Here is a 12,664-nt window from a genome sequence, read left to right as displayed (position 1 = left end):
AATATTTGCGTTAAGGCTCCAATTAGAAAACTAAAAATCACTTTAATGGCTTATCCACCAAATCCAACATGACATTTATCCTCTTGGCAAAGTGCCTGTTGGCTATGAAAAAAAAATTAAAAATATTGCTGTCAAAAATAAAACAGAAGTGGGACAAAGGGGTAAAATATTTGCCATGAGTGGAGGTTTAAATATTTCATCCAGTAACAGACACGTCATTCTGCCTCAGAAGTAACAGTCTGCTCCATTTTACTCAATTCCTTCTTGTTTGTCCTTAATTGCGACCTGGAAAGCAAAAGGAAAACACATGCTTAGACAGGAGTTGTTACTGAGCTGGAAGTTGGTGTTTAATCATTCCTGACTCTTCTGTGAATCACAAAATGTGAATAGATGGAATTCTGTGAATTCCATCTTCTGTGAATCACAACAACCCACAATGGAAATCTCTACAGCAGCCAGAAAAAGAATACTGGAATTAAAATCAACACATTTACAAATTGGTGCCTTTTCCCAGCACATCAGAGGTACTCAGTCTGAGTAATATTATATCTTAGGATTCAGGGGCTGAATCAATAAATAAACTGAGCAGAAGTGATGAGAAGTGAAAATACAGGGCCAGAGTTTTGTCAGGAGAAGTAAAAAAAAATTAAAGAAAAAAAAAGTCCTTAAGAGCAGCAAGGCTTTGACAGCAGCTGAACAACACAAGGAGGGTGGCTTGAATTAATTCATAAACCTAAATCCAGCAGCTTTGAGACACACACCAACATTACAACAACGCCAAAGAGTTTTCCAAAAGGAAAAGAATCCCCTTACCCTGAACCTCTCCTCCAGGAGGGAGAGCTCACTGATCAGGTCTGTGATGGCATTGGTGAAAGCCTCCTGGGGGCTGTAATCTGGCGTGGTTTGGACACGGATGATGATTTTATGTTCCAGAGGGTGTGGGACCTTGTACCCTGCAAACAGCACCTGCGGGTCTTTGAGCAGCTGCCTGGAAGGGGAATAAAAACCCCAAAGAGTGAAAGGAAGGGCGGGAAAACCCCAAATCTTCCCCGAAATCTCCTCCCCGCCTGAACTTACGACTTGATGATGTTGCCGAGCGTGTGGTCCTCCTTGTTGATGGTGAACAGGCAGGCGTTGGGCACCTTGGTGTCCTTGTTGATGGTGATCCTGGGGATTATGGGATACAGGGATGTCAGCGAGCCGTGCGCGCTATAGAACAGGGGGGAAAGGCCCGGGCTCCCCCCTCCCAGCTCTAATTAGGGTTTAATTCGTCGCCCTCCGGGTTTAATGAGCCGCCCCCCGCGTATCCCCTCACTTTTTCTCGCCCTCGAAGAGCAGGAAAGACTCGAAGGCCGGAGGCGCGTTCATCCCGCCGTTGCTATGGCGGCCGCTTCGCTTCCGCTACGTCACTTCCGGCATCTCTGTGCTCCTGGCGGCCCCACAGCGCCCCCAGGCGGGCGGGAGGACCCGCTGAGGGCAATGGCGGCAGCGGGAGCGGGGATAGCAGGGCTGGGGACAGCGGGGCTGGGGACAGCGGCAAAGACACAGGCGGCTCAGAGCCACCACTGGGGGCAGCGGCGGGGCCGGGAGGAGAGCGCACACCAGCGACACCATCAGAAGTGTCCCCTCTGGAGACACCACGCCGCAGACCAGCTGACACCATGGGCAGAGACCCAAGGATGCCACCATTGTCAACAGGCCACCAGCAGAGCCACCAGTGATGGGACCAACAGAGCCAGCAGCAGCAGGGCCATCAGAAATGGCACAGCAGGGACATCAAGCAATGGCAGCAGTGCCGCCATCAGCAGCACCACTAAGAGAACCCCCAGCGCTGACATCAGTGCTGGCCGCCAGTGAAGGCACCAGCAATGGCACCAGCAGGCCCCTGAGCGATGTCCCCAATGTAACGTCACCAGTGCCACCAGCAGGGCTCTGGGCAGTGCCTGGCCCGTCCCCACGCCCCGCAGACACACGGAGAGGCTGAGGGTGGGTACAAAGTGCCTTTATTGCAGGGCCGCGCTCCCCGGCCGGGCCCTCACGTCTGCAGCCGCAGCAGCGCCGGCGCCGGGGACGGCGGGGGCAGCGCCCGCCCGTGGCAGCGCTCCAGCTCCGCCAGCACCGCCAGCAACCGGCTCAGCCCCTCGGGCAGGGCAGCGTCTGCGGGACACGGAGCGACAGTGACAGCCCGCAGCTCCCCTGGGGTCACCCCAACCACCACAGCTCCCCTGGGGTCACCTCAAACCACCACAGGCCCCGGGGTCACCCCAGCCACCGCAGCCCCCATAGGGTCAGCCCAGCTCCTGGGGTCACCACAGCTCCCCTGGGGTCACCCCAGCCACCGCAGCCCCCTGTGACCCCTGGGGACAGCTCCCAGCCAGAACATCCCCAGCAGGACCCCCAAAGCCCCAGACCCACCTTCCTCCCGGGGTCCGTTCTGGGCGTGCTCCGGCTCCAGCAGCTCCCAGTACTTGTCCCTGCGGAGAGGAGAGGAGAGGGCCGGGCCCGTGGCAGGAGGGGAAGGGGCGGCCGGGGCCGTGCGGGGTCCCGGGGCAGGGCTCACCTGAGCGTGTCCCGCAGGCCCTGCAGGTGCTGGAAGAGGCGCTGAGCCTCCACAGCGGGCTCCAGAGGGTCACTCCAGTCCTGCAGGGTGACGCCGTGCCGGGTCCGGTCGCATCCCAGCCCTGCGGGACAGCAATGTCACCGCACCTGGGGACACCCCAGCATCCCCCGGGGCCACCTCGCTGTACCTGTCCTGTCGCGCTGGTGGCAGCAGCTCCACTTGTCGCCGCGGAACACGCCGGGGTGGTAGGAGCGGAGCACCCGGGGGTTGTTGCCGCACACCTTGCGCAGGGCTGACAGCCACTGGTTCAGCTCGTTGACACACTGCGGGGTTGGGGACACTCAGAGGGACCCCGGGCAGTGCCACCACACAGGCAGTGCCACCCCCCGGGCAGTGCCACCGCTGGGGCTGTCCCCGCCGCACCTTGCACTGCAGGTAGGCCGTCTCCTGCTGCCCGCCCGTGGCCAGGTAGACCACCTGCATGACGTGCGAGCTGCCGAAGCTCTTCTCCTCCACCTTCTCGGCCGCCAGGATGTCGCCCAGGGCGATGGCACCGATGCGCTGATGGAGGGGACACACACACAGGGGACACAGGGGGCTGTTTTTCCCTTTGGAAGCGCTAACTCTATGGTAAGCAGTTAATGTTTCCAGGGCTGAGGGCTTGGGGATTGACCAAAGAGCGAGATTCATGGGATGCTGCATGCAGCTGCCCAGGGATGACTTGTGGCTGTTCCCCAGGCCATGGCCCTGCTGCCGCCCCCCTGTCCCCCCCCAGCACGGCCGTACCTCCGCTCCGGGGCTCTTGCCGAAGCTCAGGGACTCTCCGGTGAGGCAGAAATGCAGCTTCTTGCCGGCGGCAGCAGCGAGCAGCGGCCCCTTGCCCCGTGTTTTGTGCACAAGGAGCAGCCCCTCCTTCAGCACGGCGGGCGGGGGCCGCCCCTCACCCTGCTCCTCGCCCTGCTCCTGCTCGGTGCCCACCAGGCGGGTGATGAAGTCCCTCATGCGGGCGGTGCCCTGCTGCAGGGCGGGCAGCAGCGGCGACAGCCACGTCTCCTTGGCGCGCCCGGCCGCCGGCTCCATGTTCCCCACCAGCTGGATGGCCTGGGGACCCCGAGAATGGCAGCGTCCCCCCCGGCTGGCCCCAAGGAGAACCAGCCGGGCACCCCAAAGCCCAGCCCCGGTGTCCCCGGTGTCGCACCTTGGCCAGCAGCAGCAGCGTGCGGCTGGTCCGCGCGTCCGCGTGTGTGGCCCGCAGCTGGAACAGCTTGGGCGTCATCACGGCCGGCGAGAAGAAGCGCAGGCACAGGAAGCTGGTGACAGCCACAAATTTGGCGTGCTGTGACCGCCGAGGGCGTGGGGAACACACGTGAGGGTCTCTCCCAGCGTGGGACAGCCCCACAAACAGCGATGCGCCGGTGGCCGGGGCTGCTGCTTGCCCGAGAGGGGCACCGCACCCAGAGAGCGCTGTCCCCTGGGGATGTCCCTGTCTGACCCCGCTCCATCCCCACCTGGTGCTGCGGGAAGCGCTCCCCGACGCGCTGGAAGAGCTGGCGGAACGCGGCGCGGATCAGGGGCGGACACGCCGGGGCCGACCTGACGATGGCGTCCAGGAGCTCGCCCAGGTAGGACTGGAGGTGCTGCCGGCCCTGCTCGATCACCTCGCCCTCCGTCTGCACCCGGTGCAGCCCCGAGCACCTGCGGGCACCGCCACTGTCACCCCCAGCGCTGGGGACAGCCCTGCCCTGCTGCCCCACGAGCCCCTTACCCGACATCTTTGATCTCCACCTTGCCGGGGTCCAGCTCCACGTATTTCTTCTCCTCAAACACGCGGGTGATGGTGGGGCCCAGGACAAAGTGCAGGTATGGCATCCCTGTCACCTGTCAGGGACCACACAGGGGACAGGGATGGGCTGCAGATTTGGCACCCGACACCCCCAGGGTCACCCAGTGGGTTTTGTCCAGCATCCCACCCCCAGGGCAAGGCACAAGCACAGCAACCCTCCCAGTTCTTCCCCTGGAATAGCCCAGGGGCAGGATGGCCTGGGAAGAGCAGGTTTTGGGTGGTGTGGCACCTTGAGGAAGGACTCCATCGACTTCGAGGCCAGAGAGTTGCTCCGGAATAGAGTGTTGGGCTCACCTGCAAAACAAGAGAGGGGCCATGGCCTGAGGGACAGCCACAGGTCACCCCTGGGCAGCTGCATGTAGCATCCCATGGACTCTCTTTGGTCAATCCCCAGTCCTCTCAGCCCTGGAAGCATTTACTGCTTACCACAGAGTTAGACTTCCCAAAGGGAAAAAGAGATTATTCCCCCATGGACTTGGTGTCCCAACTTCCTCTGGTTTCTCCTTGCCCTGTCACTGGCTTGGCACCCCACAGGGGCAGCACCCACAGCTGCAGTCATGGGGTGATTCCCAGAGCCTGTGCCCTGCCCCCCTGGCCACTTCCATCGGGGTCATGGAGATTTCCTAACCTCAGCCCACCTGCTCCTCCACCAACCCCAGCCCATGAGCTGCTGGGATGAGCCCTACAGATTCCACAGTGTGATGGCTGAGCCTCAACCATCACTCCCAAAAAATCCCCACAAAAGGCCCTGCACGTTTTGCAGCCCCAGGAGATGATAAGAAAGCCTCTGGGTCCACTTCCCATTCCAGCCTTACAGGGCTTGGCCAGCTCCAGCTCAAAGAGCAGGTCCAGGAACTCCTTGACCAGCCCCTGGCCCAGGAAGAGTTTCACCAAGTTGATGGCAACCTCCTGGCGGCACTCGGCCGTGGCGGTTTCGTCCAGGAGGGTGACCAGGTGCACTTGGCCATCCTGGAGGGAAGAGGCACCATAACGTGGCAGCCCGAGGCAGGCACAGAGCTGGGAAATGTGGGTGCCCCAGCAGGGCTGGGCATGCACCCCTCACCTGGCGCCCCGACTTCACCTCCTGGCACAGGAGCTGCACCAGGGGCTGGTAGCACTGGGAGGGAAGAACCGTCTCGTCCCGAAGCTTCACCTGCAGCTGCAGCGAGCCCAGGCTGCCCCGGCGCCTGCAGGAGCACCAGGAGGGTGGGTGGGTGAGGGATGGATGATGGATGGAGGGATGGATGGATGGATGGATGGATGGATGTATAGGTGAACGGAAGGATGGATGGATGGATGGATGGATGGACGGTGGATGGATGGATGGATGGATGTACGTATAGGTGAACGGAAGGATGGATGGAGGGATGGAGGGATGGACAATGGATGGACGTATAGGTGAACAGAAGGATGGAAGGATGGATGGATGGTTACTTCACCAAGCAGGAGGCAGCCTGAGGCCAGGCTACCCCTCCAAAGTGATGATGCTTCCCAGGAAAACCCCCCTCCCTAATACCCTGAGGGCACTGGGATCACCCCCAGCACACCCCAACACCCTGTGCCAAAACTCACCCATCCTCTGTCGGCTTGGACTTGTCCGGCCACAGCCTGAACCACCCCTCCTCCTGCCCGGCCGCCTCCAGCCCCTGCACGCTGAACACCACCTGGGAGGGGAAGGCAGGAGAGGGCTGGGTGTGCAGCTGGGCAGGATCCTGGCAGCACAGGAATGGTTTGGGACTCACCTTGCCCAGGAAGTCGTTCCTGCCGACGAGGTCCCAGTCCCACACCTCCACACAGAGCTTCTCCCCAGCGGGTTCAGCCAGCTCGAACTCGAAGGTCTCGTTCCAGCGAGGGTAACAGGTTTTCTTGACCACCTGCAAAGGCAACAGCTTTGTCCCCTCTTGCTGGGTGGGTCTGTCCCTCAGGGACACCAGGCTGGGGATGCTGGGTTTCCCCGTGGATGGATTCCCCCTGCAGCCCTGGCATGGCTGCAGCCGCACTCACGGTGCTCTCCTGTGTCTTCCCATTGTAGCGCAGGCGGACAAAGGGGTCAGAGGCACCATTCCTGTCCTTCCTGGCCAAATCCCTGCCAAGAAGAGGGGCAACTTACCAGCAACCTCCCAAAATACCCACAGGCACCCATGACACCCATCCCCTCTCAGGGAATCTCAAGATGTTTGTCCCAAAGACCTGCAGATGAGGTAGAGCCTGCCCCAGCACCCCCAGCAGCTGCTGGGTGATGAGGAGGGTGCTTTGCACCCAAAGGACCAGAGACACCGGGGAAACTGAGTCATGGAGCAGCCCCCTGTCCCAGCTGCACACACAGCCCTGTCACCCCCGTGTCCCCTCTCACCTGGCCTCCAGCACGGAGCAGCGCAGCCGCCGGCTGCCCTGGCTGCCCAGCACCTCCACCCGCAGGTGGATCTCCCCCTGCACCTCCTCATCAGGGTCCACCTCGCTGAGGCTCATCCAGCCGCTGTATCCTGTGGGAAAAAAGGGGATCCCCATGAAGGAGTCATTGGGGAACCCCTCAGGAGCAGCTTGTCCAAGGGGTGGCTCCCCCCTGGGACACCCCAGCCACCTTTCCCCTACCCTTGGGGTGCTCTGCCAGCATGTCCCGGGTGATGCAGACCTTGCCAATGATGTCATCACGGCTGGAAAACAAAAGTGGGAAGCAGGACATGGCATGGGATTGGTTCCCCAGGTAGGACAGCCCCCACTTTGGGGGGATAGGGGCCACGATTGTGTGTCTGTCCCCATGGAGCACATCAACCACCCTCTGCTGCCAGCTGGACAATATCCTTGGGAGAAAACTTCACCCATCTGTGTCCCAAAGCCAGGACAGCGTGGCCAGGTGGGGATTCTCTGGTGTCAGCACCAGGCTGAGCATGCAGGGAGCCAAAGCCACCAAAGGAGCCCCCAGCACACCTGAGGGCATCCTCGTCCATGACGTAGATGGAGATGCTGTGGAAGCCCGGCTGGAGCTGCACCTCGTATTCCTCCCCCCAGAACGGGGACAGCGTCTTCCACACCGTGGCAGTCCTGTGGGGCAGGTGGCACTGGTGACACGGGGGACAGGGCTCCCTCCCAGGGGTGCTCCCCAGCTGGGGGCAGCACCCAGAGTTTGGAACCCTCAGCTGGGGCAGGGATGAGTCTCTGTCCCTGTCCTTGTTCTGTCACACAGGGGTGGGGTAGAGGGGCCATGAGCTGTTGACACTGCTGTGTCTGCAGGAGCACCTCAGCCCAAAGCAGGGAACAATAATGAATGATAAATAACAATAAATAAATATATTAACAATAATAACAATAATAACAATAATAACAATAATAACAATAATAACAATAATAACAATAATAACAATAATAACAATAATAACAATAATAACAATAATAACAATAATAACAATAATGTGCCTGCAGCAGATGGAGACACCTGCCAGGAGCAAGGTTTGGGGCTCAGCAGTTTTAGGGACAGCCAGGGAGCAGGGCCACCCACCTGATGATGGCCTCATCGTCGATCTTCACGATGCAGTAGGGGTCACTGCTCCCTGTGCTGGAAGGACAAGGGACAGCCCTGTCAGTGCCACAGCCACAGCCTGGCCACCACCCAGCCCACAGGACTCTCCTGGCCATGGGTGACCAAAGCCTTAATCCCTGACAGCCCCCACAGAACCGAGCCCAAGCCCTGAGGGTGAGGCTGAGGCTGCCAGAGGCTTCCAAGGGGACACTTGGCCATAGCTGCCAGCACAGGGTGACCCTGGCCTGGCCTCCGGACCGGGGACACTCCTCCCTGACCGTGTCCGGCCGCTGTGTCCCGCTGCTGCCAGAAGTGGCTTTTCCTCTTCCACGCAGGAAGGCAAGGAGCAAACAAACCCCACCCTGTCCCCAAGACAGCTTCAGGCTGCACCTGCAGCCCAATTTCACACAGCAGGAGTGAGGCCACAGCAGCCTCCTCCAGCCCCAGGGTGTCCCCAGACCCCCAGCACTCCCACAGGGATGGGGGCAGCCCCAGAGACACCCCCAGGGATGCAGAGGGTGTGAAGGGCAGCCACCACCATGCTTTGACCACACTTCCTCCCTGGCGACAACATGAATCACCATTGCCAAAAAATAATCACAGTTTTACAGCTTATTGCCCTGCTCCATCAAAAACAGAGTCAGGGGTGAGGGCTCCAGCCAGGGACAGAGGAGCCAGGACCTGGCCAAGGTCATGGAAAGGTTGTGGCTCCCATCCCAGTGACACAGAGCAGCTTGGAGCATGGAGAACTCATCAACACCAACCCCAGAGGCGCTGTCAGGCAGTGTCCTGGGGAAAGGGAGGGGGCACAGCTGGGGGGACCCCAGGCACTGAGGGATTTCCACATCCCAAATCTAGAGAGGCTGAGAGGCAGCTGCTGGGGGGATTGAAAGGGTTTTGGGGACAACTGAAAGAATTTGGGGGAATCCAAAGGGGTTTTGGAGGGACTGAAGGAGTTGGAAGGGATTAAAAGAGTTTTGAGGGATTCAAAAAGGGTTGGAGGGGACAGAAATGGTTCTGAGGAAGATTGAAAGGGTTCTTGGGGGGAATCAGAAGGTGGTTTGGGGGAATCAAAAGAGGTGGGAGAGGACTGTAAGGGTTTTGAAGGGGACCAAAAGGGGTTTTGGGGGATTCAAAGGGGGTTGGAGGGGATTGAAAGGGTTTGAGGGGGACTGAAAAGGGTTTTGGGGGATTCCAAAGGAGTTGGAGGGGATTTAAAGGGTTTTGAGGGGGACTGAAAGGAATTTTGGGGGAATCAAAAGAGGCTGGAGGGGACTGAAAGGGTTTGGGGGGCACTGGAAGGAATTTTGGGGGAATCAAAAAGGGTTGGAGGGGATTTAAAGGGTTTTGAGGGGGGCTGAAAAGGGTTTTGGGGGATTCCAAAGGAGTTGGAAGGAACTGAAAGGCTTTGTGGCGCTCCCTGCCCAGCCAACACAGCAGCAGGGATTTCTCTGGGCTGTGCATCCCGGGTACCACGACAACATCCCCGCTCGCAGGCGCTTCCACCCGTGCGGCCCCGCGGGGCTGGAATGCAGCAGGAAGCCAAGAGCCGCTCCCGCTCCGTGCCAGCCCTGCCGAGAGGGCTTTTAAAGAGAGGATTTTTAAAGAGAGGATTTCTAAGGAGAGCCACGGGTGAAACGCCATCCAGCAGAGCCCCTCGCTGACATTTCCTGCCTTGTGCAAACCACGGGCGATGCCCGGAGCGGGCAGGCGGAACTGGAGCAGCTGCTGCCCGCTCCAGCTGCGCCCGGCAACGCGCGGTGACAGCGGCAAACCCTTGTCCCCAGCGTGGCGACAGCCAGAGCGCCGAGAGCCACCCGGGCACGGCGTGTTCCAGGCGGCCAAACACAGGATGGGAGCCCGGGTGAGGAGAAATCCCCGCTCCAGAGGCTCCGCCCGCGCAGCATCCCTGTCCCGGGATGTCACCGGGGATGTCACCAAGGATTGGTGGCGCGGGGCTGGCTGGGGCACCCGCGCTGCGTGCGGGGAGCGAGCTGGAAAGGGGAAGGGCTTTGGAAAGAGGAAATGAGCCCAGCACTGGGGGAAGGGGGAAGGAACCCGCAGCCACCCCTCGCGCAGCAGAGCCGCGGAGGGATGGAATTAAAAATTAACTGGTGGAGGCAGCAGAGCTGGTGTGCCCCGGGGGGTGGTGAGAATAAGTAAATAAAGATTTAAATTAAAAATGGAAGCAAAAGGGAAAGAAAAAAGAGAATGGTAAATTGAAGGGAAATAGAATTTTAAAAAATAAGAGAAAAATAGAATTAAAAAAGCAAAGAAAATTAAAGTAGAATAAAAAATAAGTAAAAAAATACAAATAAAAGAAAAATTGAGTAAATTTTTTTTTAAAATAATGAAAAATAAAAAAAAAGAAAATATAAGAAAAATAAAAGAAAAAATAAAAGAAAAAAAATAAAGAAAAAATAAAAGAAAAAATAAAATTAAAAATAATAAAATAAAATTAAAAATAATAAAATAAAATAATAAAATAATAAAATAAAATAATAAAATAAAATAAAACAAGGAATAGTAAGTGAAGAAATAATAACAAATAAGGGGGAAAAAAAGGAAAAAGGGAACAAATGAAGTAAAAAGTAATTTAAAAAATAATGAAATAAAAAGTAAAGTGAAAACACTGAAATAAAAATAGAATAGATTTGAATAAATTAAAGATTAAAAAGTATTTGCGTTATTTATTATCCTAACATTAAAATAATCCAATTAAATAAATAAATAATAAGACAGAAATAAAAATACAATAAATTAATATAAATAATAACAATAAACAATTAAAAACCAATACCGATGGTTTGCATCAGTAAATAAATAAAGCAAAATTAAAAATTAAAAGCCATTGAAAACAATCAGGCAGCTCCTTTCCCTTGCTTTCCTGGGATAAAGACGAGGAGAACATTTGGCAGCCTCAGCTGGGGGAGCTCCCGTAACTCCCTGAGCCAAATCCTGGGGGATCTGGGGGTTCCTCCCGGGGATTTGGGGGCGCTCCATCACCCCTGCCAGCAGGGGCTGAGCTGGGGACACCCCGCGGAGGGAACTCCCGGAGGAAAGCAGCGATCCCAGAGCGGTGCCAGGGCAGGGAACCGGATCCCGGGGCAGCGGGGAGGGGGCCGGGGCAGCCTCGGCCAAGGTCGCGCTCGGGTTTCCCTCCCCGCTGTCCCAGCCCAGCGCCACGTCCCAAAGGCACCGGTCCGGAAAGCTCCCCAAACCCAGAACCTCCCAAAAGCCAGAGCTGGGTCAAGCTCCGGCGGGGAGTTGTGCCAAGGGATTTAAAAATCAGGCCCTGACACACGGGATTTAAAAAAAGAAAAAAAGAAAAAAAAAAAAAAGTCATGTTTCTTTCCTTGTTTATCCTCTTTTTCCATGACGGCTGCAGGGATTTTTGCTGGTTTTCCGGCTGCTCCTCAGCAGCTTCCCGCTGCCTTGGTGGCGGCTGGGGCCACCCTGGTGCTGTCCCCACATCCCGCCCCACAGGGACCAGAGCCATGAGGAGAGAGAGCACCGGGAATTTCTGGGAGGGGAATCCCGAGCCAAGGGCGGCCCCCCGAGCCCAGCCAGGTGCGATGGAGCCGGGGATGGACACAGCCCTGGGGCAACCCCTGCTCCTTTGGGGACCGATGTACCGGGTCCTGCTGCCCTCCGGGGGTCCCTGCGAGGGTCCCTCCGTGGTGGGGACAGCCCTGCCCCGTGGCACCCCCGGGGGAGCCCCCAAAGTGGGAGCGCTGCTTGGGGTACCCCAAACACGGCTGGGGGCATCCCACAGCACGGGGGGAAACCTCACCCCATCCCGAGGGGTGTCCCCAAATCACAGCCCTGCTGAGGGAGCCCCCAGAGCGCCAAGAACTGCGGGGGGCGCACAAAAATGTCCTGAAGGGAACCCCCAAAGCCGCACTGGGGGAACCCCCAAAACAAGGAAACAGCAAAGCCGCCCTGGAGGAACCCCCAAAGCGAGGGGGATTCCAAAGCCACCCTATGGGAAACCTCCAAAGTAGGTGCACTGCTGGAGGGGTACCCCAAATCCACCCTGAAGGGAGCCCCCAAGGTAAACACATTGCTGGGGGGGACCCTAAAGCCACCCTGGGGGGAATCCTCAATGCTGGGCGACTCCAAAGCCACCCCGGAGGGAGCACCCCAAGGGGTGACACCCCAAAAGGGGATCCTAAACCCACCTGGGGCTGAGCCCCTAAACGACATGCATGGCCAGGGGGCCCCCAAACCATTCTGGGCAAGCCCCCAAAGCAGGGAGGAGGCTCTAAGGCCACCCCGAGGGTGGTGTCCCCATCAGGGACCTGTTGGGGGGAACACCCCGCAGCCCCCCTGGGAAAGCGGCGACTCCCTGGGGATGCCCCCGCCCCGAAGCCCTCCCGGCCGCCTCGGGGGCACTCACATGTCCTTGGCGGGCAGGTTCCTGCCCTCCACGATGCGGATGGACAGGGCGCTGCGTCGGGCCATGGCGGGCGGGCAGCGGAGCCGAGCGGAGCCAAACGGAGCCGAGCGCGGCCTCGAACCTGCGGCCCCGAGCACAGCGCCCATGTGCGGGCCGGCGCCGGCGGCCGCCAATCAGTGCTCGGGGGAGGGGAAAGGGGCGTGGTCTGGAGGGAATCCACGGCGCCCATTGGGTGATGCTATCGGCCGTCGGCCAGGGGGTGTGGCCTGAGGAGGTGGGCGGGACCGGGCTGCCCGCGCCACCTGGGTCCCGCGGGGTCCCCCCGGTGTCCCCTCGGTCCCCGGT

At 58.6% G+C, this 12,664-nt stretch overlaps 2 protein-coding genes across 2 annotated transcripts; both read right to left on the bottom strand.

Annotated features, from left to right (window-relative positions):
* Positions 1 to 22: 22 nt before the first annotated feature.
* POLR2J (RNA polymerase II subunit J) lies at positions 23 to 1,465 on the bottom strand. The gene is made up of 4 exons (XM_005493870.4): positions 1,316 to 1,465; positions 1,078 to 1,167; positions 814 to 988; positions 23 to 285 (listed from the first exon to the last, which is right to left on the bottom strand). Exons 1-4 carry the CDS (start codon positions 1,366 to 1,368, stop codon positions 250 to 252), a joined length of 354 nt encoding a protein of 117 aa, XP_005493927.1. The 5' UTR covers positions 1,369 to 1,465; the 3' UTR covers positions 23 to 249.
* A 521-nt stretch (positions 1,466 to 1,986) lies between these two features.
* LOC102073079 (ras GTPase-activating protein 4) lies at positions 1,987 to 12,472 on the bottom strand. The gene is made up of 20 exons (XM_074557141.1): positions 12,320 to 12,472; positions 7,900 to 7,956; positions 7,332 to 7,445; positions 6,996 to 7,057; positions 6,757 to 6,886; positions 6,408 to 6,489; positions 6,146 to 6,277; positions 5,976 to 6,067; positions 5,467 to 5,590; positions 5,219 to 5,372; positions 4,633 to 4,697; positions 4,326 to 4,438; positions 4,069 to 4,255; positions 3,759 to 3,896; positions 3,347 to 3,661; positions 2,984 to 3,121; positions 2,748 to 2,883; positions 2,561 to 2,681; positions 2,416 to 2,474; positions 1,987 to 2,157 (listed from the first exon to the last, which is right to left on the bottom strand). Exons 1-20 carry the CDS (start codon positions 12,463 to 12,465, stop codon positions 2,036 to 2,038), a joined length of 2,487 nt encoding a protein of 828 aa, XP_074413242.1. The 5' UTR covers positions 12,466 to 12,472; the 3' UTR covers positions 1,987 to 2,035.
* Positions 12,473 to 12,664: the final 192 nt, after the last annotated feature.

This window comes from Zonotrichia albicollis, chromosome 22 (assembly GCF_047830755.1).
Source record: "Zonotrichia albicollis isolate bZonAlb1 chromosome 22, bZonAlb1.hap1, whole genome shotgun sequence".
Taxonomy (NCBI): Eukaryota; Metazoa; Chordata; class Aves; order Passeriformes; family Passerellidae; genus Zonotrichia; species Zonotrichia albicollis.
The sequence above is the reverse complement of the archived record's forward strand: the minus strand, read 5'-3'. Positions and strand labels throughout refer to the sequence as shown.

Coding starts and splice junctions, on each gene's coding strand:
- LOC102073079 (XM_074557141.1), bottom strand. CDS start 12,465: ATGGGCGCTGTGCTCGGGGCCGCAGGTTCGAGGCCGCGCTCGGCTCCG. Junction 3,662..3,758: donor CGCTGCTGCTGCTGGCCAAG/GTGCGACACCGG, acceptor CGGGGTCCCCAG/GCCATCCAGCTGGTGGGGAA. Junction 2,158..2,415: donor GAACGGACCCCGGGAGGAAG/GTGGGTCTGGGG, acceptor CGTGTCCCGCAG/ACGCTGCCCTGCCCGAGGGG.
- POLR2J (XM_005493870.4), bottom strand. CDS start 1,368: ATGAACGCGCCTCCGGCCTTCGAGTCTTTCCTGCTCTTCGAGGGCGAG. Junction 989..1,077: donor CTCGGCAACATCATCAAGTC/GTAAGTTCAGGC, acceptor TTCCCCTTCCAG/GCAGCTGCTCAAAGACCCGC. Junction 286..813: donor TCCTGGAGGAGAGGTTCAGG/GTAAGGGGATTC, acceptor TTTGCTTTCCAG/GTCGCAATTAAGGACAAACA.